This window comes from Pungitius pungitius, chromosome 8 (assembly GCF_949316345.1).
Source record: "Pungitius pungitius chromosome 8, fPunPun2.1, whole genome shotgun sequence".
In the NCBI taxonomy this organism is placed as follows: Eukaryota; Metazoa; Chordata; class Actinopteri; order Perciformes; family Gasterosteidae; genus Pungitius; species Pungitius pungitius.
Window position 1 is genome coordinate 5,386,888 of NC_084907.1, and position 26,602 is coordinate 5,413,489.

Genomic DNA, 26,602 nt, shown 5'->3' on the forward strand with positions numbered 1-26,602 from the left:
TAACCCCCCCACTCCACTCCACTCCACTCTCCGAGCACTCGAAGCTCTCGCGTCAGGCCACCGGAGTGCGTGTTTGCAGTTCAGCTCGTATCAACAGCCCCGAACCACAAACAGGTCCCATACAGCCGAAGTGGAAACACATGACCCACCTCAAGGTCGTCAGTGAGTCTCTCACCCGGTGCTTGTGTGTGTGTGTGGGTGTGTGGGTGTGTGTCCAACAGGTAGAGAGCGATGCTAACGAGAAGCTGTATGCATGCGGCATGCGTGCGTGTGAGAGTGTGAGGTAATTTTAATCAGCTCCAAACCAGGGGCGTTAGTTGGAGACCCGCGTAAAGGTCAGTGACAATGTGGCTGCCTAAAAATACCCCAGAATGCACAGCGAATGGAATGGCGGGGGTCCTTTTTCTTTATCAGGAAACGCTGATTTATTTTCTTTGTGTACTTTACAACACAACTTCATGCTCTTTAGTTTCTGTCACTCTTTTTTTTTCTGCATCGCACACGTAACCCAACGACACACACACACACACGCGCGCACACACACACACACACGACCCAGCTGTTTGTCCTTCCGTTATGTCATACCTAGATTTGGAGCGACACTCGGGTCCTCATTACACGTGACCCTGTCCTTCTTTACCCCGGGACAAGCTATGGATTTTTTACAAGGACAGCCCTATAACAAATTGCTTTACAGGGACCCCTCCCTCTTCTGTGCCTTCGCTTTGAGCTCCAGCTGTGGTCTTAAAAGAGGCTCAGCCTGGGTATGTGTGTGTGTGTGTGTGGGGGGGGGGGGGGGGCGGAGCTAGACCCATCTCTGTAGGCCCGGGCTACATTTGGGTTGGAGAAAGGGTGAGGGAACTTACCCTAACCTCTACAAGGAAAAGGGAGAAAGAGGACGAGAAGGAGATCGGCACACGCCCTCGGCCCCAGATGGGCGCTCAGGTGACGGCTGGGTGTGAACGTTGTCCCTGTTTGGTGAGACGGGTCCGGAATGAGGCAGGTTGAATATACCTGTGGTTGTGGTCACACGCTCCCCCGTCCTTGACCTCGGGTTTTGGTCATCTCGATTTCCCACGACGCCGTGCGTCATTTGTTGTATTTCTTCGCACCGCAGACACAAAGTACACAGCGCTTACCGGATCGGCCCAGGAGGGACATGCGGCAGCTGTGGCCATTCTTTTCAAGTTCAGGTTCATTTATTTATGCATGGGGTGCCTTATCACGAGCACATCTTGACAAAACCTCAAGGGGGAAGAAGAAGATGTGACCGATCTATATCGGACAAAGTGCTACGGCAACAGATGCCGTGCAGCTCTTCTCCAAGAAAAACATAATTGGCCAATTTTACGAGGTTGGGTACTTAAAAAGAAGCACAATCCAACGCTCTATTTATTATAAAGGGGGGGGGGGGGGGGGGGGGGAGTTGGAAATTATTTTGTTATTACCCCTCTTGTCATGTGGAATCCTAACATGCAGAAAGCCAAGATCTATTTGGGGTCATGACCCTGTAGCTTGAATAAACTTTTACTTTAGACGGCATTATTTTCTTATCCAAGAATTTATACATTTTTTGAATATCAAGGCGTACAAATAGCAGATGTATAAGATATCTCCATTTTGAACATTAGGCATGCGCAAAGTACAAACCAGCGTGTCTTCTGCTCACTCCTGTGGGCCGTGTACCAGCAGAGGACACCAGTACAGCGGGGGAGGGAGGGAGGGGGGGGGGGGGGGGGGGGGGGTTCATGCTGGCAGTGACAGCCGCGAGGACGGGGGCCCCCTCGCAGCTCATCAACCTGAGCCCGTGTTTATGGAGGTTGAGAAAGACGGTGCTCTGGTGGGGGACCAGGCGTGCCTGTGCTGGATCCTGGGGATGCGGCCCCCGCTGTAGTCCCGCCCTGGAATGTTAATTAGGGGTAGCTGAGCAGAGAAGAGGTGACCCGTCCCGTTAACCAGCCAACCCCTTCCCCAACAACCCTGAGGGCGGGGGGGGGGGGTTTCCCGATGTCCGACCACAGTGGGCCCGAGACGAGAGGGTCTGCGGGTAGAGCGAGTCACTTGCATTGTATAACCGGTGACATCACACAACACGAAGGAGATATTTGTAAAGTATTATCAGTCGAGTCCACTTAAGTATGTTTGCAACCAGACGGGAGCAAATGTGGAGATTGTACTTTTCAGCACACAAATAGCCATCGACCAAAGACACTCAAATACACGTGGACAACACACATACACACACACACACACACACACACACACACACACACACACACACACAGTGCACGTGAGTGTGCTGTGGGATCGTAGAATAAAGACATCCACACAGTACTGACTGCATATTTTGTCTTCATAGAATCTCCTCTTTAATTTGCTGGTTTATGAAAGAAACTGTCAAATATCCAAGCAGTGTTAATCCATGAATTCCCAGCCGATGGTCCCGTACTGCTATTTATCAAATACTGACCTCTAGGGGAGAATCTTTAGCTTTACAGTACAAAAGCTCTAATCTTTAAATTCACATTCTATCAGGCAAGCCATCGTGTACTACTATTTAAGGTTATCAATAACATTTGGTAATGCTTGGAATTGTATTTGGAATGTCTAAATGTATACAAAAAATATACAAAATACAAAATTAATGAAGCTATTTTGATCAATCAACAGGAAATGTATTGGCATTCATTATTATAATCAGTTTGTTATTGTCATTTTTAATGAAATATGCATAATCATATTCCCAAATAGTAAAAAGATGTTTTTTCATATGACTGTCAAGTGAGAAAATAATTAACCAGTAAAAAAACATCGCTAAATTCATCTGCAAAAGAAAAGTTGCACTTCTCCACTAAATGTGTGAACAACTTTCCTTCATTAGATAATTCTCATACCTCCACCACTGCCTGGTGGAAAAATATAGTTCTAATTATATGACAAATAAATCAATATTGGACAACTTTGGAATTCATTTATTATATTTTTCACTTTCCAGTATTTACAAGACTGTAAAGGACCTTGAAAAGTAAAAATAACCAACACGGTAATGTTATGATACAGTATTATTCATGGTTGAATATAAAGCAATGCAATGTTTTATAATGATTTCTTATCAGAAGCACTACTCTTAAAGAAAATATTATACAATGGTTTCAACTAACAGCACATTAAACTATATGATCAAAGCTTAATACAACACTTTTAGATGATCTATTGTTAACCTATTATTCAAGGATCATTAATAAAATAAACTGTAGATTTCTATAAAAGACAATCACGTGCATTAGATATACGTTACAAAATACTGGTTCAAGAACCATTAGTTACATTTGGTCTGAAGATTAAAGGATTTGTTTATATAAAAAGCAACATAATACAATTTCAGGTTACTAACTGATTTGTATTCTTTGGAAATATGACATGTGGAATCTAAAATAGTGCCTCAGCGCGTACAAATAAAAGAAGAATAAATACGATTGTAACAGTGTTTGAATCCTCTCATGTACAAAACGACATCTCAACAATCGGAACGATGAGACGTGGACTAAACCACGTGGTCACACGCAGAGCAGCAGCTGACCGATCCCCCCCCCCTCCCTCGGTTATCAGTTAGAAGAAACCACCAGGTCCAGCTCTTTGACCCCCTCCTGACCGGAGGTGAGGCCGCAGCTGCCCGACAGCGGCCCGTCGGAGTAGTGGCCGGCGGACCTGGGCACCGTGGCCGGCGAGGGAGGGGCCTGCGCCAGGCCGGGCTTCTTGGGCGGGATGGGCGGAGGGTTGCCCCTGTCCGCCCTGGCGATGGTGGGCGACCGGATCCCCAGCGGCAGCGCTCCGGCCGCCCTCCCGATGACCGGAGACGAGGGCGCCGCCAGGCTGCGGTAGTCCGTGCCGAAGGGCGAATTGTTCGACGGCGCGGCCAGCTTCGGCGCCGCGCTCTGCTGCGCGGTGGCGAAGCGCGACAGGGCTTGCGTGACCGTGCTCCGGGCCATCTGCTTGATGGGGCTGGCCTCGCTGGGGGAGGAGCCGCCGGCCGCTGGGCAGGGGTCCTTCTGCGAGAGGGGGGGAGCCGCCTGAGGGGCCTGCGCCTGAGGCTCCGGGTCGGCCGCGCCCTGGAATTTGTGACGGGCGGCGTGGAAACGCTGGTTGATGCCGGCCTGGTAGGGAGACTGGTGGCTGCCCGGGGGCTGTTTGGCGAGGACGGGCGAGGAGCAGGGGGAGCGGGGCGGCAGCGTGCAGCAGGAGAAGGAATTCTGGGTCGGAGGGCTCTCACCTCCGTTACGGACGCGGTCGACGCCTGGGAGGCCGCAGTCCGGCCCGCGGCCCCCGTCGGCGTCCATCGCACACTGGTCGGCGTCGGTCGCGTCCTCCTCGATGTCCTCGACCGTCACGTCGTCTACCGCCGTCTGTCCCGGCGGGACTTTTGTTGCCCACTCGAGTCCGTCTGCCTCTCCTGGAGCGGCTGATGCGTCTCTAACGCATCCCGCCGCAGGCCTCCCCTGCTGCGGCCTCGTCTTCAGCTCTTCTACCTGAACCGCGCAAGGAGAAGGGAAGAGATTTCATTTCGTCATTTTTCTGCTCTCACTGAGATGAGATGAAACAACTCGAAGCAGGTGGCGGCTGCGTTCGAGCGTCCGCACCTGGCGCTGCAGCTGGCGGCAGTGAGCTTCCTCCTTCCTCAGGCGCGAGCGGAGCTGCTCTCGCTCGGTGTCGAACTCGGCCAGCTGCTCCTCCACCCGCGCCTCCATCCGCAGGGATCTCCTCCTCTCCTCCTCCAACTCCGTCCTCAGGAGCTGACAAGCCTCCTTCTCCTGGAAGAGAGAAAGCAAACGGGCCGTTCAGCCCGGCGGGCCCGAGGTCTGCGGGCGGATGGACGGCCCCGGCGTTGCGAGTACCTTGTCGAGCTTGCGGCTCAGCTCGGTGAGCCGGTGGCCTTCCTCCAGGGCCCTGGTACTCGCCCACTTGCACTCCTTGGCCAGCGCGCAGGAGAGCTGCTTGTGCTGAGCCCGCTCTTCCTCCAGCTGGTCTGTCACCCGCCGCTGCTCCTTCTCCAGCCGCCGCACTTGGCCGCGCTCAAACTCCAGCTTCGCGGGGCGAGAGGGGACGAGAAACACAGGCGGCGATTCTTTCACAGACCCAACGATCACCGACAGGCTTGTAAGACAAATATTTACGGAAGGCGCCTGGGTCATTGTTAATTAGAGGGCACCTGTTGTTGTAAGCGCTCCCTGTCTTTCTCCAGGATGTAGGTGACATCATCTCCCTCCGCCGTGTCCTCGGCGTGCCGCCTCTTCTCCTCCTCCAGGTCTGCAATGACCTGAAGTAAACACAGCGGGGAGACAGAGAGCCAGGAGGGACGTTGCCTCACGTGAGTTTGTTCGCTTTGATATTCTGACAAACAACTGTTATTTGGAGGCAATAAGAGTTTCATTATTCATTACTAAATGAGGACCACTCCTCCCGACTAAAAAGCATAAGATTGAAGAAGAAAATATTTGGAACTTGATAAAACAGTCAAAGGTCTAAATTCAGATTAATATTCTCCTCTTGATCCGTGCAGTCAAAGAATTGCATAATGATACTGTAAGTTTAAAGTGGTTATTCATAATGGGCGTATTGATGCATGGCTAAAGTAGCACAATTCAAGCATATTGTCGTATGTTTTAACTCGTAATGAAATCAGGGGAAAATTAGGTGTTGTGTTACATTAGTGTACAACTTCAAACTGTAACTGTGACATTTCGTTTTTCTATGTCTGTGTCTGTTCTCCTGCAATTAAGTACTTTTAGATATGAGTGCCTGTTGGAAATAGTTCATGCTGAATGCGGTTCTCTACTTTGACCAGCGGCTCTGCAGCTCGCTTTGTCGTTGGCCCACATAATAAAAATGAATTGGAGGGGGAAAAAAAAGGTTTCAATGCAGAGGGATAATCTAATCACATTAGTGTTTGTGTACCAAGCTTTCGCTGCTGGCAGTTTTTGTGTACTTTGATAAAAGAAATCCTCTTTTCATTCTTTTAATATTTTGAGGCTAGCTTGTGTTAGCTATACATATACAATGAAAGACACTGCATTAAAAATCAGCTACGTTTGTGCTTCCCCTAATTAAGAAGCACACATCTCCACACGTACCCTCCTGTGCCTGCTCTCCGCCGCAGCCAGCTGGGCCAACATCTTCTCCTGCATCCTCCTGCAGTGGCTCACCACCAGTTTGAGAACCACCAGCGGGTTGGAGGTGGAGGAGGAACAGCCCTGATCCTTGTTCTGGTCCCCGACCGCCTCGCCGTCTCTCTGCAAGGCCATGAAGGGGTCGCTGAGGTTGTACCTGCTGTAGCGCTCCTGGATAAACAGCTCTTTACGCTGGGCCTGCAGACATGGGAAGAGGAGAGGAGTGGAATGGAATGTAAGGAGGGAGATGTCGGAGTGAGACGGAGCACTGCGAGGGGCGCTGATCGATTAAAGTGCCTGTGGCCCGAAGGTTACGTGCCGGGGGGGGGGGGGGAATTGCTCATGCGTGGAATAGCTCGGCTGGTTTAATGCTTTTGTGGGAATGTCCTCTTTTACGAAAGGATTCTTTTCTGGCTTTTCGGTCTCCGCTGTACACTTTTTGGAGATATCGCTCTCCGTACCAGCAGTGCGGCTTAAGGTAGGGGTCCGCAGACCACTTGGTAACGGGCCGCAGAGAAGAAGAAAAAAGATGGTGTCAAGTGCCTGAAACGTAAAGGGCCAATACAAATGGTCATTTTAGCATTAAAAAAAAACACCTCTGAACCGAGTCATATTATAATCACATAGTCAGTCAGTTATGGTTCAAGTTGACACGCGATGCTCATTTTTCTCACACTTGAACATGAAAGGCAATCCTGCTCTGATCGGCATCTCTAACACTCGAGCGCTAAACGATCTGCAGATAGAGGAAGAGGAAGCGTTGGGGGGGGGAGAGGAAATACAGAGACGCGCGAGATAAAGAGGGCCAGCGGGAGGAAGGAGCAACAGATGGTGAGTGTGTGTGTCTATCTTTAGCAGGACAGCTGCCCGGGACTGGGCCCGGGCCCGGGCAGACCTGCGCTCTGTTTAACCTCACGACAAAGGAGGGATAATAGCTGCCAGACCTTTCAGGTTCGGCAGATGCCTTCAGGCCTGCCGCGAAAAAAAAAGGGGGGCTGAAGTGAGGGAGAGGGAGGAGGGCGGGTGGGGGGGGGGGGGGGGGGCCCTGCAGGTCGAACTGCCTGTGTGTCTTTGTCAGGTTTCAACTGAAGAGGATCAAAAGATTAGAGAGAATAGAATCCTCTCTGGCAGGGCGAGGACAGGCCTCCTGACGACTGATACCGAGATTAAACCGAGAAGTGAAACGCGTGGTCCGGAGAGCGTGGTCTGCCGAGCAATATCCACCCGATTCCACGTCCTCGCGGGGCATTTAGTGGCCCCACTGTGTCCGCGTGGGTCGCGGCTTGGCACAAAGATGTACTACAGCGTCGGGCATAACACACATGCGTGACACGGAACTATCTGCACTGATGCGACCTCAGCTCGCAGGTTCAGCCAATAGCACAGAGAACGGAAGCAATACCAGTCAACTGTGTAAAGGCGTGGTCAAAGGAACGGGACGAGGGTCATCGTGGCTCGCACCTGGTCTGCTAAATTCACGAGTCATTCCGCTTCTCTGATCGATTCAGTCGATGTCAAATATTTGTCGCCGCATAGAAAGACGTAGGTACAGCGTGAAAGATCCAGGGGGTTTAGGCATGAATTCTTTCTCCATAATATGTTTAGACAATTCATAAGAAAAAGAAAGACATTTGTCTGCCAAAGGCCTTTTGATATTCCTGTTTTGAAAAAGCGAGCCAATTTCAAGATGAATCTTCAAAGAGATTCTGGTTCAGACTGACTGTCTGCTCGGATTCGTTCATGTGTTCATACAAGAGGAAACATTTGGAAAGATGCAAAAGAAAAAACATTCAACTGTAGATTTTTAAGATAATTCATCGTTTTCCTTCAATTCTTTTTCCAGCCTGCACCCATTTTCATAACTGAATAATTGGCCTAAAGTGCAATTCCCCCCCCCCCCCCCCCCCAACTCACCCCTCATACATAAACGTTCACTCATAAACACAGACTCAGTGTCTCTCCCAGCTCTCTTCCCAGTCCTTGAATGCACAGAGAGACACAAAGAGAGGCTGTTTCCCTGCGCCTCGGGAGAGGAGGAAGTGCACAGAGGGATTACAGGAAACACACTTTATACTTTAACAACCAGATCTACCGGCGCTTAGTCATTACGTCACACTGCGGAGGAGTGACACCGCTCAGCGCTCAGTGCGTCCACACAGTCCCACCGACATTATTCTTGCTTTTGCCCATTGGCTCTAGTAGCTCTACGGGCGCACTGTTCCACGACCACCTTATCATTCGCTAACACATGCCTGGACTCTTTCAGTTGTGCAATGTTCTGTAGAATACTGAGGAAAGGTGATGTATGAACTTCTCACCCTGGAGTCCCACACGTTTCAGAGCAGCTTAGGCAGCTGGATAAATACCCTGAAATGATTCTCATGCATGTGAATGGAAAAGGAAACGGACGTCGGGGGGAAAAAAAGGCTATCGCAAGCAGAGGATTATGGATGCTACGGTGATTGACACTGAATCAAATCAGCTGATGCATCTCGGCGCTAACGAGGCTGTTATCTCCTAATTCAGGGCTGCCCGATTACCGAAGAACACACACAGTAAACCGGTTTTTAGTCCGTTTTGAAGCTCTAGGTAACCACACCATATCTGAGTTATTTTTTAACTTAAAGTAGAGACTTTTTTTGCAGGGACATCTGGATCAATGCGGCGCTTTGTGGGCCAAATAGGAGCAATGCCAGGGACTAACGTCCTGTTGAAAGCAGCTGCTGAAGTGAGTCACAGAGGGAAGAATGCCACTGATAGTTCCGCATAATTAAATGTATTTGGGACCATAGAGAAACCACACGATTAACCTCACACCCTGTACATACACTACATCCTGTCAAAAATCGCTGACACCTCTGTTAAAATGTTGGAATGAAACACATGGAATGGAGACTGCAGCTGAGATCTCTCCAGTTCCCGCGTGCTTTTAAGCAGATGAGCAAAAGCATGGAGGGTTGGAGCGGTGGTGTTATCACCATGGTGATTTGTTGTTTAGCTACACATTTCTCACATGACACTGGGTGTAGTGGTGACAGATCGGTTAAGACTGGACCTACTTCTCTTTTTACCGTGGGTTCCGCTCATTGGTGGAACTAAGTTGATCTGTGCACAACTGTACTCTTAGCAAAATATTTATTTGGTTTCATGTGCACCAGTTTAGTGCCTTTATTTTTGCAGGTTTTTTAGTAATAAACACAATTTTAACTTGACGTGACGGTGCTGGATGAAATGTCTGATTCAAACTTTATGCTAATCCATCCATTCACTCAAAATGTACGCAGGGAATGGAAAGATTTGACCTACTGGTCGTGCTAGATGAAGGGGGGGTTTACTGATAACAATCAGCTGTAGCGTGAGGGCTGGACTCAAGATTACACATCGCTAATTCCTCTACAGAGGAACAGCAGAGAGATGTGAAGTGGCTGCATCGCCTTTTTCAGAAAAATGTATGCCGTGCTGCAGAGAAGAGATCAGTTCACGTCACAAGAGATCGGCTTCCACGTAGTCCCTGCAGTGCATTTCTTAAAAAGGTCAGTGATTGGACCCCTTTTAACGGTTAACACTGCAGCATTGATCCATCCCAGACCTGAATGGGTTAACAGTTAGCGCCGTTGGAGCCATGAAAGAAGCACAGCCATATTCCCCTCAAGCCCCAGTTAAGGCCAATGTTTATTTGCTCACTCCTACTCTCGCTCGCCTGCAGTCATCAGGCACCCGGCGTGCTGGAAGTCCTCTTGCCTTAGATGGCCAGATCCCAGGAGAGATGTAGGAATGTGGTCCAGACACAACACATGAACATTCAGCAGTAGGCTCTCTCTCTCTCTCCGCTTAGCTGGCTGTCTCAATGGTGCATCGCAGGAGTAACGGCTGTAGACCTTCAAATATTAATAGTTCGAAGAAATTAGTCTGCAGAAGATCTGTCCCACAAAGGAGGGGACGTCACAGGCAGGAATTGGGTTGCTTATTCACTGGTCGTTTTATATTAGTGGTGTTTAAACATCAACGGCATCCCAGTGAGATGCCAGTGCTTCAGTGTGTGGGCCTGCAGGACACAGTGTGGGAAAATAGCCTGAAAAGCCTTTAATTAAATACCACATTAATCCTAATGCCAACGTAAGACCTTCTAAGGCCGGACTAGCTGATCTGTTGAGCTGTGTGTGTGTGTGTGTGTCTTATCAAGTATATATTTCAAGTTCGCAGGAACGTGTCTACTCATTTAACCTCACGAAAAAGATTCACTTCTGAGATAATACCCCTAAAGAATCCCTTCTACCGAGGCCCGGACGATAGTGTGCTGCCAACGAATTGTGCAGATCTAGAAGAATATCAGCTCCATACCAATCTTTTTCACAGACTTTTTTACTTGTGTTAGATGTTAACCGCGTTAGCTGATTTTTTTTGACTGACTGCCATCAGATGATCTCAGGCCGAATGACGCCATCAAAATCCTAGACCCACTATGGCCGTGCGTATCTGTGCACATCCATCCCAAAGCATATTTTCTCATGCATCCATGACCATGCAGTGTAGGTTAATGCAGGCCAACCGCCTGGTGGTTTGCTTCTATGCAATCATCTTCAAAAATCACATTCAGCGATAACAACTTTTTTAAAGTTGCCCATGAGTGACAAATTAAAAATAGAACATGCAATGTTGCGACAAATCACTACTGCAGGGGTTTGAGAGGATCTCTCGTGAAATTTTGACAAGTTGTGCGTGTTGTGCAAAGAGAAGATTCGACGTCATGATGACGTGACCGGCTCCATGGAAAAGTACCTTCAGGGCGTCAATGACCAGGTCCCGGGCCTCCAGCTCTCCTTCCAAAATGCTGAAAAGCATCAGCACCTCTGGCTTGGTCAAACTCTCCATGTTCAGCTGGGACTGTGAGGGCACACGATCAGAGAGAAGAGCTTGGTTGACTGAATTCACTTATATCTTCAAATTGATGGGAAGTGACATGTTTGTCTTATTGTCATTGAATTATTTGTATCCATAAGGAAATCACTACTAGATCAGTACCAACTGAGGGACTACTTGGAAACAAAAGTACAAAAGTGGTAGGGCAAACTGTTCCACCGAAGCAGACATCTGATTTATCTGACCTGATTTATGAGCTTTATGTGTACTGTATGTGCTTATTATCCCGGGACGGGCCAATTTTTACAGCACAGAACCGACGTGTGCTAAAAAAAATGTAGTAGCATATTTCATCCAGACAGCTTATTGCGAGTGCCTTTCAGCAGGGGAACTACACAGCGGACCTATTAAGGAAGGCAAGGTGTGCAGAATAACTCAAACAGACTGTTAACCAATCTACCAACTACTGACAGATACATGAATGAGTTAGCAGCCATCCTCCTTCATATATATATATATGTGTATGTGTATATCAAACCACAGATAGTCAGTCCGCTTTAAGCATTCAACTTAAAGTTCAGAGTTAAATGGTCTCACTTTGTTTGGATTTTCATTGTTTTGTTTTTTTTCCTCCCCTCCCTGCTCGTCCGTCCATGCCGGTTCCCGTGACGGCGGGTTGCTTTGTGTTGGTCTCTTTGTAGTGTCTCTGCACTCTAATCTCACAGCTGTGTGTCGGGTTCTGCTGACGACGAGGCCCCGCTCTGGCAGAGAGAGAGCACGCATGCGGGGCCCCGGCTCTCTGAAATGCGATCACAGATGTTGACGTTTTTCACCACCGGGCATCCTTCGTCGTGTGTAGCGGGGGGCGGGGGCTCGCCGCTGACTACCCGATTTAGCCACCTTTTGTTGTTTGAGCTATTAAGATGCCGTTCGGTCTGATTAACCATGTGTCATGTGCGTGTCGCGCACAGCCTCGCCGCCATTAGCTCTAAAACAGGTGCCTGTGTGCTCACTCAAGGTGCAGCATGGGTCTGGTTCCGGTTCTGACAACAAAGTAAAGTGCTTTAAAAATGACTTTCATTTTGTGGTGCGTGTCGTGTTCTTTGAAGTCCCTATTTTTCCCATGGGGACGGAAAGCCAGAAGGCCGAGAATCCGAAGCCACGGGTGGATCCAAGCTGCGCTGGCTGACTATTTAAATAAAAAAGCAGGACCGAAGCCTTACCTCCCCTCACCGGTGCACACACCTGAACCAGTACTCACTCAAAGCCCCCCCCCCCCCTACTCAAGGAGTTGCATAATGACAGAGTGGAGCCCACCAGCCTTTCATATCCGAGCTGGGGGAGCTGGAACATCTCCCCCCTGGCATCCTTACAGCAAGCAGGGTGATTAAAAAGAGAGATTAACCACCACGAGCACGTTTACAGCAACTCAGACCCACCGTGACAACACTCGTGTATAGGGGCCAAAGCGCAGACATGACAAGAGGAAGGAGCCACAACCCCCCCCCCCCCCCCCTCCCCTCCCCCGGTGAACTGCACCTACAATGCAGCCTAATCCCTCTTGACAAAGAAGTGCCTCCAGCAGCACTCACGGTCTGCGGCTTAACCGCAGGGGGGGGGGGGGGGGGGGGGGGGGTGTGAAACGCTAATTAAACCGGAGCACACACACACACAAACACCTCCCTTGGTTCTGGGCTTTTACGGGGGCGGCTCGCTAATTTCACAGGGGCGCTGTGATCACTTGTGTGAAGAGCGTGCACCGTGGCATGAGAGGTGCTTGGGCCCCGGAGGGAGCCGGCGTGTGTCGTCACGTTTGTTTTGGATCACAAACATTTGGATATTATTTTTCGCCTTGGATCCAGTGAGAGCTGGTAATCAGCGGGGCACACAAACAGCGGGAACAAATATTCCCACACGGTGGCTCCGCTTGTGATGACGAAAAAAAAAAAAGGCCTGTGTCCGTAATCCTTTTTCATCCGTGTTTGTTTTAAGCCCCGGTTGGGCCCATGTGCCTCGTCTGCAACACTGTAAACTCTTTTAAAAAGACATCGCAGCTTCTACGGGCAAAAAAACACATGCGCCGCTCCAAGATCCAAAAGGGGGCCTCGGGTTTGAGAGCAAAGCTGCTTGGGAAGACAAGTGGAAAATGGACCTTTTTTCACTCCGAGCATGTCGAGAAGTCCATCCACGTTCAATTCTTCTCAGTCTGGGGAGACGGTTTTTAAACCAACTGCCCAAAGATACAATCAGAATGCAATCCTATAAAAACACCTAGTCCACACATGTCACATCATCTTTCAGCTGGCTTGGTGAGGGGGGGGTGCATGGTGGTGGGGAGAGGGGGGGTGAGCATGCATATAAGTTATGTCACAGTCTGTGTGAAGCCTCTCTGGCCCCCCCCACAAAGGTAGCGTCAGCTGAGGGCCGCAGGTCGTCACCATGATGGGGACCAGACGCAGGGAAGCCTCGGGTCTAAATTGGATTTGCCTGATTATTTGAGTTGGCCATGTTACTTACTCACTCTGGCCTTTGATGCAGCCTACTTAAACACACGCACACGCACACACACACACACACACATTAAAGTATAGTGTTGACACTGCCTGGGTAAATAAGCGGTATTTAACGAGTGGAGCCACGCGCTCAATCAGCACCGTGGAGCGGATCAAACAGGGCATCACCGCGCGAGTCGGGACGCGGGAGAGGACGTGACAACGGCGTCGCTGCCCGTGGGTTTTAGGTCAATAGCTTTACTGTGTTTTATACACGAACAAAGCACGTCGTTTTCTCCCGAGGAGATGCGGTCCAAAAAAAAAAAAACAGCCGTGACCACTCGAGCCGTTAACTTTAACATCTTTTGTTTTTCTTATTTTCCCTTTTGGAGCCCAAAGAAAGTGGTCAAACGGCGGCGGAGAGCCGCGGCGGTTTATCGTCTCCGAAACTCACGCCGTCGACACTAAAACGCATGCTGCGGGTCTTCTTACCTTCATGAGGCCTTCGGAGGTCTTTGAGAACTCCAGCACCAACTTTTCTCCTGTCAGGAGATTTGTTTCACTTGATTCGCGTCCTCTGAAACCAACGCAGCGGAACAGGGCCGCTCTCGACTGACAGCGCAGCCGGCCAATAGACGAGGCCGACCTCTGGGCTCTGGCCAATGAAAAAAGAGATTTGACGGAAAAGGGGCAGGACCACTGCCGTCCCACCTCTTGGATTTTGGATGGATTTCTTTGTTTAGCATTTCTTGAGTGCCTGCCTCCTTTTTAAAGGAATTTCTTAAGGGCAGGTTAAGGGTTTTCAGCATGCTATTTATTCACTTTACAGGTATTTGGCTGAACGGAATGTTAAAACGTGACATTTATTTAGACTGTGGGACTAAATAGTCACTTTATTATGACTTTGTAGCATGTTTATTTATTATTGCACTCCTTATGTCCTTATGTATTATTCCCATGTTATATCTAACAATAGCGCTATTGTTGACATGTGCATGGTTCAGGGTTGTACTGTAATGTTTGTAGATTACAGAAGACTACTCACATAATACCTCAATGGAAAAATACTTTTACGCAAGTGTAATTCTTAATGTTATAACTTAAAAAGCCAATTTGTTGTAAAATAACAATAACAATCTTTTCATATTTTTAAATGAATTATGTTATTGAAACATGAAACATGGTCACTTTTAACTATCTTATGTGCTTTTATTTATTTGTATCTATAACAACGGACATCACATTTTACGTTAATCATAAGTAACAACGGCTGTTGGATGGATTAAAAAGACATACCTATTAGATAATGACAGATAAAATATTTGAGAATGCAAAGTACAAGAACTCACTTGAGTAAAAGCACTTTGTTTCTTACCACCACCGATAGGATGAACATTTGATTTGATTCTGCTCCAAAACGACATGCAAACAAAACTGTTCAAACATTCACAAGCAAACACATTCAGTGCAGCATGAGACATAATCACACACAGATAAATAACACAAGTGAAAAAGTTCCCGGGTTACGCAGGAAAGCGAGGCATGACACAGCATTAAAACCAAACTATAGGCCATTTCATCTCGCAGATTCCTGGATTTGTTGGGTTTACAATATTATTGACTGCCATCTGGTGGCACAGGCACTTCCGAAGTAGCCCGGCGTGCAGAGCCGAGGGAAGGATGCGTGCGGAAATGTCAGTGCATTCACTCCACGTGGGAAATCAAAAAGGTTCACATACTGTTGTTGGAGCAAATATACCGGCAAGCTTTAATCTAAAAGCAGCGAAAGCCTTCAGAGCTCAACTCAAACCTCTTTCAGGAACAGCCTTTATCTCTCATTAGCAGCACTCAAAATTGAGTTTAAAGGTCTAACTCCATTGCTCGGGTACGTATTGTTGTTGTTTTTGTTGTTGTTGTTTTTGTCAGCTTTGATGACTCAGAGCTCCAGATGCCGTGAGACCTGTTAATGTAATACTTAAGAGCTGCCAGTAGAGTGCAATGCTCTCACAACTCACCTCAAAGTTACAGAAACAAATCTTCTCGCCACATTACACGGTCCAGCACTGTCACTTTTGGATTATTCTAGTGATGCATTCTTAAGTCACATCAGCCAAACATACCTTAACTTAAAACCTTTGTAAATAAATGACTGTGTTTGAGAGCAATTTGGGTTGCGGTTGCTGCTCTCTGTCCTCAGTGTCTCTTCACGTTTTGCCACACGTTTACAGAGTTACCTTTTTCCATTCTCTCTGGTTTAAGGTGTTTTTGGGCTGAAATTGAGTACAACCCTCAACACTCATGGTTTCCCAATCGTGGTTTGGAGGGTCAAGATTTAATTAAAGTAGTTCTACAACAGCTTGTTTGTCTACAGTGGTGCAGGGAATTGAATTTCTGCCAGGAACTTCAGTCTGATAACCTTAGCTGGGAGGAGTTCTGGGTAGAACCTCAGACCTTTAAGACAAACCCAGTGTTAGTGGATTAAATTCAAAGGAAATAAAACCCCTTGTATGTAATTGATTCAAGAATTTGCCTAAAAAACTGTCAAGCAGTTTATAAAATATTCAAATTAAACTACGCGACAGTCTATTAAATACTGAAAATGTTCCCCAAAAAATGTCATATGCGGTATATCCATCAGCAATAACAGTAATATTCAGTTCATTTCTGCATTTATTTTGATAAATTATGGACATTTTGATAATGATATTTGACTTGAGTGATAGTTTCACTGCAGGACCTTCACTTGCAAAGCATAATTTCTGTATTACACGTTTGCTTGATTAGTGGAAACTGAATACACAATTCATTGCCATTGTTAATATTTATGAAATAATAATTTAATTCAAAAGCCTTCCAGTCCTTCAAATCATGTACAAAAGAGAGACCCAAAGTCAAAAATGTTCTTGTGTCAGCAGAACTTCTTCTTGTTCGTCTGTACTTTTCCGCACCAATCTCCCCCCAGACTATCGCCCTCCTCTCTGCTGACGTTATCGCTGACTGCGGTGCTTTTGTCAAGTTCATTGCTCTTTTTTTTTCTCCAAAGATGTCCCGGCTCTCGGTGGATTCCTGTATCTGGGTTTGAACGGAAATATCCCATTTAGCTCAGCAAGGATGGCGCATCGTGAAAAAAGAAGGCATACGTGGACTTTTAAAAGCTCAAAGGATGAAAAGTATTTCCCCAAATGATCACGGCAGGCTCGCATGTGGTTCTGTGAAAACTCTTCGAGGTTCCTAAAGGGGGAAAACGTTTCAAAAGTACATTTTTTAAAATCTGCAAAAACACATATTTAACCCCTCAATAAAGCCTTGAACGGATATCGTAGAGAGTTTTCAACCTGCCCTACTTTTGCTTCATCTTCATCTTCTTTTTAAGTGAAGGTATTCCGGGGTTTTGAGAAGTAATATTTCATCCCCGTTTCACACCTGACGCCCCATCGTGGATGCCAGACATGATGTGGAGCTGACACACCAGGGTGGGGGTGGGGGGAGGGATGGAGACAGCGGGGCGGTAAATATAGCATCAAAGTCTTGGCGAGGGCCGACGACAATCTAGGAACTAATCGGAGACCGTTATCAGCATCTGTTGCCTGGCACCCGGTTCTGGGGGGGATTTAGTTATTCATCCACTGCTCCATATCTGTCACTTTTTTCTCTTTTTTTGTGTGCATCCAATTCCAAGCACAGTGGATGCATTCAAGAGTGTGTGGGGGGTGATGTGGTCTCTCAATACCCCCCCCCCCCCATGAGTCCGTCTGTCAGTAATACACACATGGCCGTCGGGATCACCTCGCAGCATGCAAAGCTGGGAAAGAGCTTAAGGTTTTAGGAAACTGATTTTTTTGTTTTTTTGCCGGTGGCAAAACGTAAATTGCCTTTAGTGCTTGACCTTGAAGCACAATGGTATTTTGCATATCTCCAAAGTAGTAATGTCTTAGACAGTGTCACTGTTACCAATATATTTGTTATTTTATCATGTGACAGTAGCCGTATGTGGGATTTAATTGTCTAACAAAAAGGATTTTTATTCATGTAAAGTGGTCAAGTTGCTTACTTACGATGTAAAGCCTTCATTGGGCCCTACAAACTGTGCATAACTAAGCAAGTAGTCCCCTTTTTTTAGTGTGTCTGACTGTGTCTTAATAACCAAAAGATGAACATGATTTCTGGAAGGACTAACTGAAATACCCCGAACCAATTCAGTTTATGGTCCATAGTCGTAATCACGCTACAACCCACCTACATACGAGCCGACAAAAATGAAGCCTACTTCAAAAGGCCGGTCTCCAAGGCAACCAAAAATAAATTGAGGTATGTGTTTTTAAATGTGCTAGGTCGGCACCCCGTGTGACTTCTTTGACAACTCACCAGACGATGTCCACCTCACTCTTTCTTTTTCAATGCTTTTGCAACCACGCTGGGAGAAATACATCAGCCCGGGTTGATGTACCTGAGGTGCAGTTCATGAAATATGCCGTGATTGCATCAAAATGAAATACTGCTCAACCATCAAACCCTGGAAATGTAACTTATTGTCCTTTACGATGTGGTACGATGAAATCAAAAGGAGCGTCGCCTTGCCTCAAAGATTCTCCTCTGCAGCTGGCATCGTAACATGATCAATAGCACACGTGCACACAACTAATAAAACCACCGAAGGCATTAACATAAAAGGCCAATGTGCCAGTCTGAAGATATCATGTCTCACTGCTGCTCCCAAATGATGCTCAAAGTAGCATTAAAAAAAAAAAAAGCGTTTTGAATAAATAATGGCACAATACAGAACAAGCATATCGCATATTGGAACAGGGGGCTTGTTTATCCAAGCAACCTTCCAGGCTAAAAGCAGCAGATAGCAAAATGATGAATGGTAATTTAATCACGTAATGGCTCCTCGTACTCTCCTAAAGTCTAATTCTTTGTGTCTGCTTCTCAGTAACAAGTACGCTATGCTGTGTGAATTTTAATGAGGGGTTTTGAGGGCAATTCTTTAATTCTTTTTCAGAAGACTCTGTTCGTAACTGATGGGAAATGATTTTCAACAGATTCGATATAATAAAGAAGAAGAAGAAGAGCGCATGGATGTGCATGACTAATATGAACGCTGTTGTAAAACCGAATTGGATCATCTACTTCATTGAAAAATCTAAGCTATAAGAACCCAAGTGAGGGCATTATGTTTTTTTTCTCCTGCTTATCAATGCACATTCAAGCATTTATCTCTACTGCTTTATTCAAAAAGAAGGTTGTATAGGTTATATAAAATATACACCACCTATTTGACTGGTGTTTCATGAGTCCATTCAGTGTTGGTTGTTGATTTAAAACTGGATGAGAATTCAGTCCAATCATAGAGAAGCCCTTCAGGCAGCTGTCTGCACATAACTACAAAATGCCAAATCCATACAATCTCAGTGGTTAATTTATTTATGCCTCCGTATTCAGATATCATCAACTTTACTATGGGTCCAGCTGATTGATTTTGCTCTGTCTTTCTTTCTAAAGAGATGATGATGGCTTGTGCAAATAATGAGCCAGTATTTTTGTTGTCTAGAACTAGGCCGAACGACAACAGCATCGGCTTCCGCACAATAGGGAAATGCTGCAACCCCTTCTTTGGGTCAGTCCCTGCGGGTACAGGTGCCGAATGGCCCAGTCTACAATGGAATAGAATAGTTAGTGTAATCACCTCTCCGGGAACCCACAGTATTGATTTTGTCCAGCTATGAAACAAATATGAGCAACAACAAAAAAAAGAATCTCCAAACCAAAGAAGTTCTGATCGTTCTCTCTCTGTTTGTTTGAGTAGAATCTTCTTCTTTTTTTAAAATGTGCAACGCTCATCACCGCAGGCAACACACAACACACGCAGTCGTCCCTTTCCCAGTTTCCCTCTCACCAATATTGACCGAAACTAATGCTAGAACATACTCTTTTTTTTGTGAAGAGGGTGAAAGCTTCGCACACGACAAAGCGCGGCTGGGTGCTTTGACCCTGCTGTTCTGGAGAAGAGGAAAAAAAAAAAAAACCTGTTCATTTTTACGTTGAGATGGTGACGCTATTGATTTCCGTGGCGAGCGAGTGAATGCTTTCAAAGCATCCCTCCACCCACCCGCGCATCTGTTGAGGGGCCATTTGGCGATCTATTCCTGTTAGAAACATGGACAAAAACCACCCCAAGATATCACTGTGTGCAAACTGTTTATACGAAAGTTTATGCCCACGTGATGTGTGCAGACTCTTGTCGTTTGAACCCCCCCCCCCCCCGTCACTGTCTGCGTGCTAATCACAATCGAGCCGATCTGCAGCTGCACCCGTCCGCAAACACCAATTCCGACTTTGCAGGTTTAAAAAGTAATTGTCTCTCTGGTGTGAACTGGCAGGTTGTGACTCGCCGTGTAGTGCGGCGTTTACCTCCAGCTCTGTCATCACCGCGCACCGCACACAGATTGATTTTAAAAGGCCCAATCAGCCCTAGTTGAAGGAGATTGTTTGTCTGTCCGCCCTCCCCGGCTTTGGGTACATTCTCTGCGCGACGCGCCATCCTTTCACTCCGAGGACCAGGGCCGCAATTTCTCACCACGGCGACGGTCTCTGGGAATAAAGCGACGAATTCTCGCATTTTCATCAGTTAAGAAAAGAACATTGGAGCTCCGGGTGGGGGGGTAAGGGACGGACAAATTGCGGGAAAATTGCGCCTGGCACACATACTCGGAGAAAACCTGAAAAGTTGAAAAGTGGAATGGATTTCGACGTATTCGGGCATCATAGCAGTGGGAGGGGGATGAAACAAGGCGTTTAAAATGCCCGTTTTTGCAGCAGAAAAGCCCAAACGGATGTAGCCATTTGGATAAGTTATTTTCCCCATATCACATGCGTACCACGCCGGGGAGGAAATTAGACACGGCTAAAAATGTCCGAATCACCGCTGCCCAAAAATGTTAAGTACTCAGTCATACTTCACTCTAATCTAATTGGGTTGGAAATTAAAGCCAGAGAATAAGGTTAGCGACAGAGCTTTTATAAATGAGGTTTAATAATAGCCAAGGAAAATTGGATGATTTCGTAAAAGTCAGTTTTAGGATTACCAAGTCAGAGGAATGCATTGTTTGTGAGAAATGACAACAATAGAATGATAACACTGAGCTTGTGTGTGTGTCTGTGTTGAGAGAGTATCGTGCATTTGTACCTAAATGTGAAAGAATTTGCTACTTTCAAAGAATAATGGCACGTAAGTTGTCATTAATTGATGAGTCCTTGACAAAGCAGTCTTTTAAACAAAGTCCAGTGAATAAATTACTCCAGTAACGTGGATGAATTTGGGTTATATGTTTGTGTTATATGTCTGAAGGCCATAACTTCCTCATCAAAGTAGCAGCTTTCATGCTGAAATGAACCATGTCCCATAAAATACCATCTAAATGTCATGAAAATAGTGCACCTTACATCTCGTGGTGTCTGGCCACTGACCCGTGGCTGCTCTGCCGGTGTCTAGACACAAAACCCACCGTAACAGTTTCTTTCATCTTTTTTTGTATGTTCCTTCATTTTTGTGGGCCCTCTACACACACACACACACATACACACACATGCACACAACTCTTCTATTTTGGACCTTCAGTATCCCACACATTCTGTCATGATGACTGCCTTGTGAAAAATCGGAATGTTCACTGCATAAAAAAAAAGTTAAATTATATCTAATGTTTTGTATGTACACATCAGCTGCTGGTGGACCTCACAGTATAGAAGTCTACATCAATTTGGGGATTTATCAATCCCAACAAAGTTTAGTCTAAAAGAAATGGTCCATCCTAAACATTTCTTTTTATGTCCATTAACAGTACAAAACTCAGACACACAACATCTAAGATGGTGCAGATAACCAGTTCATCACACAGGAGAGACTGGAACCAGAGAATGTTGGTATCACCAGTACAATCAATAGGAAAGTTAGTCAGTAGAATTCAACAAGCAGAGACTTACACTAAGTTTCGGATGGACGTGAGATCTTACGAGACATCAGGCGACCAGATAATCAACTCATTGTTTCTGCACAATATCATTGGTTTAGATGTTGTTGTGGATTTCCTGGTACTTGTTCAGCCTGCCTCCCCATAGGACACTCTGTCATGGATCTGTTTAATGCTTTGATGTCTCACAACACTTTGTAACAGATAATGATGTAGACCAATATACAGTAAGTAGGTCAAGACATGGGGGACCAATTGGGCTCATTCATCCCCCTGTCACCGCCTATCACAGCATTGTGTGTGTGTGTGTGTGTGTGTGTGTGTGTGTGTGTGTGTGTGTGTGTGGAGGTGTCAGTCATTTTCAAGGGCGGGTGGCTGTAATAAATGTAAGGATACGAAAATTCCTCCTGAAAACACTCATGGATCCGATCTAAGCTGTTACAGGAGGACCTACATCACACTTGAACCCACTGAGGGGGACGATTTTGTCAGCCAGGAACTCTGTAATTGAAAATATTCATTACTATGTGTAATTTATTACTATCTATTGTTGTTATATATCAGCCTTGGAGTCCTTGGTATCATTCTCTTTGCTCATTTGTGTTTTAATTAAAACACTGAACTATGATAACGCTGCTATTTTCTGAAGGGCAACAATATATAATGGAAACTTTGTTTTTCACAGGACAAAAAAATAATGTACAATCACCACGTCAGGGCCAGATCATCATGTTGACAAACTATTCACACATTCATCAATTTTTTGGGATTGCAAATTTAAATGTGTCCTTCAAGTGATACGATTAAATAACATAGAGCCCTGTGTGACAGTGCAGCTCTATTAAATGTATTTGTATTCCTTGCCAGGCATTGAGATCACTCATTCACATTTTGTTTGATGCGGTGCACTTTAAAGGGATGTGTTAATCTAAAAGAAAAATGGACTGCACCTGCAATCATGCTAAGGAAGCCTTGAACACACAACTTTTAGAAAGAATCATTTCAGAGTGCAGTGACATTCCTGCTTTAATGTGTAATTGGTGAGTTTGACACACCTGCATTTTCTAGATCCATTTATTGTTGACAGATGAGTTTTAAATCTCTGCCATGAAGCTTCCTATTTATCATTTCAACATGGCAGTATACGTTTCCTCATTCGACTGAATCAAGTGTGTTTTCTCTCTTAATTTAACGCAGGATTTCGTTTGCTGTTTATTTGGTTGGCAGCTCTGCAGCTTAAGAGGTTCTCGGAGTCAAAATAGTTTCTCTCAAACTGCTTCCACGAAGCAGCTGCACATCCGCCCCTCCGACCCTTCTTTTGTCCGCGTCTTTGTACATTTTCTCTTCATGTTGCACAGTGCGGGAGGTTTGGGGTTTGGATTAAGGACCTCGGGTGTATTCTAAGTGAATCGTAAAATGACCACACAATCAATGCCACTGGCTCTCATTTGTCCTCATTTGTCCTCACCTGTCCACACAATTGGCCCATCAGACTGATGAGCTGGCTGGATTTCTTTACTTTTATACTCGCATATATTTTCGATTGAGACACCACTCTCTGCTCTATTAGCCCTTCCTGTTCATATTCCCTCTTAGGCCTACTTATCCAGCTGTTCAAAGCTCCGTATTGTGCCAAGGACACCTGTGGCTCATGTCAACCTTGTTACCTTTATCTTCTCTTCTCGACCGCCATTTCCATCCCTATCGTTGCGATTTTAAAATGGGATCCATGGATGCTAAGGTTTATCAAAGGAGTTACATTTGTCTTCGCTTTTCCATAGAATATCCACAGTATATATGTTAAATTGCAATATCAAAGGCATATTTTACTGATGAATAGGAAATAGAAAATGCCTGTAGACGGATTCTCGCCAGAAAAAAAGACATAAAGCCTGTATTTGTATTTAAAATATTCCTACTCGTGATAAATGTTCAAAAGAGCAGCGCTTAGCGGGAAGATTATAGGATATTAAAGCATTTCCAGTCATAGCGGGTCGCATAGTGAGGGCTGTTTTATGAAGTGCGAGATTATACACAATAAATTAGGAAACTATTGGATGTTTTGTGTTTTTTTTTTTTTCCTCTGAGCGTACAATTCCTTAAAAGAGCACAACATCAATTCAGCATTGCTCTCTAATGTACCCACAAAGTCCCTGCCCCCCCCCCCCCCCCCCCCCCGGGAGGCAACACGAGGGCTCTCTAACTGCAAGCCCAAACTGGTTTTATTATGAATCTCGTATAGATATCCGCCACAACCATTGCTGACTCAAGTGACATTGAATGTACATATTCCTGTATTTTGTGGAAGGAATGCAAAGACACAGCTGCAGCAAAGGTAGCATGCAGCAGGAGTCGTCAATATCCATTCACTTCATGTTTGTCCTGAAGGAGACGAGAGAATGATAGTACAAAGCTGTGTCCTTGCTTATTGTGAAAGCAAAGCTCAATGCATTTACTGTGCATGGCCCTTTTCTAGTCTTTGTCTTGTATCTTAACACTGGGTGGAAGAGGCTATATGTGCTACATGCTCCTCGGGTGCGAAATGCATTCACACTCAATCTCGCCCGAGGACACTTCGACATGTAGACTGCAGATCTGGTTTCTCAACCTTTGATTAGTGGATTATTTCTCTCTCTCTCTCTCTCTCTCTCTCTCTCTCTTTCTCTCTCCTTATGCTTTGCAGTCATTGCGGTTGTTACCCTTTGTACCGAGTGCCACAACCGAAGTGCAGAGAGAAGAAAAAAGACGTTTGTTCATAAGACCACGACGACCATAAATGATGGGAGGTGTAACGTAGAAATAACCCTGACATAGTACCCTTCTGACATAATGATGATCAAACATCCAAATACAAGACCTTATTGTGGACATCTAATCAAATTCAAGTGAGAAAGCGCTTACATCGACGGCACCAGATGAAGTCTGCACTGGGTTTTCGTGCTCTCGTGGAGTTGGTCTGTGTGTGTGTGGAGGTCTGTAATTCATAAAATGAGTCTTTCATCCACCCAGCATGTAGCGACCCCCGAGAGCAGGACAGCCAAATGAAAAACACGTTGAAGTCTCAGCGGTTACTTTGGCTCTGGTCAACAGAGAATGGATGATGTACTATTACAGAAATACAGATACCAATTGCGGTGTACGATTCAATTACATGATACACCGTGATGGATTGTAGCTGCATTTCTAAATGCCACGGCCTTGAAAAGATTATGTTCAGCCTTATCAGTGCATATCTGGATGCTGTATGATAGAACAATTTGTTTTCATTCTATCAATGAGAATTCAAGCGAAGTAAGTCCAAACAAAAGGTTGGCGAGTTGCTGTGAAAATACGCTAGTTGATTATCAAGGACTTTAAGATCCATTGAACTAAGAGCGTATTTAGCTGCTATGTTTCCCAGTGAAATAAAATAGTTCAGTAGAAACCTTGAATTCTTTTTGGTAGATTTCTTTTAAATATATTGTGAAATTGGTGCAAAATATGGAATGTAATTTAAAATGGATTCTTTATTTCATCTAAACTCTAAATATGCCCCAATAACATGATAACAAAATAGCCGTAGCTCCAAAGACATGGAATTGTATCAATGTTTGTCATCATTATTTGTGTGCCATGAAATTGGCATAATAGTTTCTCTTTATTTTCTTATTGCATGTATTGCCAAACATACCTTATATTTTACATTCTAAATTGCATATTTGAAGTCTCTTCTGTTACCATCTCATGCAAAGTTATGTGAAAAATTGCAGGTAAGGGCTCTTCTGTCAGCTGCCACCGCACATTGGACATGTCACAACACACCCAACATTACATCGGCAAAAGAAATCACAGCGTAAAAGGGGGCCAAGACAAAGAGCATCATGAAATCAAAATCGTACTTTCTGCCGTATATTTTAATTCTCAACATATGCAGGGAAGGCAATGATGTAACTACAGATGTCTTTAGTATGACTTTGTCCTCAGATGTATTCTTACTGATTTGGTTCCTTCTCTAAGTGTATTCAGTGCTAAAGGAAAGAAAATATATATGAACATACTTTTTATTCTGTGACTCTTTGTGCCGAAGGAGCACATGAAGAAAAAGCAAGCCTCTCTGAGTGAAATTCCCTTCAACTTGAACATTTTTAAAAGACTCAATTCATGAATATTTTAGCCAATGTGCCAGAACTTCATCCGAACATGTGAATGTACCGCAGTTCATCAATAGCCTATCTGTCTCACTTTCCCTCTCTGGCTTTGCCTCTCTCTCCCCTCTAACGGCCACAGACAAGGCCATCTCTTCAAAGACCCTCCCCATTGAGCCGTAGGAGCCCCCCCCCCCCCGAGGAGCCCCGCGTACAGACCACGCTGCTTTGGGATTGAAGCAGAAGACAGGAGGGAGAGCCCCTGGGGGTTTGTTGCATCTCCCTCTCTGATGACGAGGGCTCTATAGGACCTCCTTTGACAACCACTCTCTTGAGTTTGATGATGAAGGCTTGTTTGAGGGATGTGATGGAGGATGGTGTTTTTTGTTTCTCATTTAATACTAATAGTACTTTCATAAAAGACTTACTTTGAAAAAACAAACAAATTCTAAACAGCATTGCTCACTAATTGCAGTGTTGCGATAGAGCTCCCACTCAGGGGGGGAAGCTAGCGTGGATTTATTTAGCATTAAACCCATTAGTCTTACTGCACCTGACCTTGCAGACCTCAGGATAGAGCCATCTGCGTGAACTCTCGCACTTTGCACTACAGTGTGATGGCATTAGGTCGAAGCCCACACACCGAAGGTCCCTCATGACGAGACATATGAACATAATGCCGGTTGTTTAAACAAAGCCCCCCCCCCACCCCCCAACCCCTTTCTCTAACATTCAAAAGCAACACATGTACCGTAGTCTCAGGTCTCGATTCTAGACCATACCTCGGATACTTTGCCTTTTGGTGCGTAAAAAACGTCAACGAGAGACCTTTTTTAAAATCTCCATTATAACAGATCCCACCGTTCCAATACAGCGGTACCGTCTGTTCCAGCGGGGAAACCCGTTACCAAAGTATTGAAAGAGTCCACGGACACACGGCGGGTCGGTCACGTTGCGTCGGTAAAGTACGGCAGAGGGAAGGAGGGCTGATG

At 45.7% G+C, this 26,602-nt stretch overlaps 1 protein-coding gene across 1 annotated transcript; it reads right to left on the reverse strand.

Annotated features, from left to right (window-relative positions):
- Positions 1 to 2,956: 2,956 nt before the first annotated feature.
- On the reverse strand, positions 2,957 to 14,094 carry cttnbp2nla (CTTNBP2 N-terminal like a). The gene is made up of 7 exons (XM_037490452.2): positions 14,009 to 14,094; positions 10,944 to 11,048; positions 6,129 to 6,362; positions 5,207 to 5,314; positions 4,893 to 5,081; positions 4,638 to 4,808; positions 2,957 to 4,526 (listed from the first exon to the last, which is right to left on the reverse strand). The coding sequence occupies exons 1-7, from the start codon at positions 14,012 to 14,014 to the stop codon at positions 3,606 to 3,608; spliced, it is 1,734 nt and encodes a 577-aa protein (XP_037346349.2). The 5' UTR covers positions 14,015 to 14,094; the 3' UTR covers positions 2,957 to 3,605.
- Between the last annotated feature and the right edge of the window lie 12,508 nt (positions 14,095 to 26,602).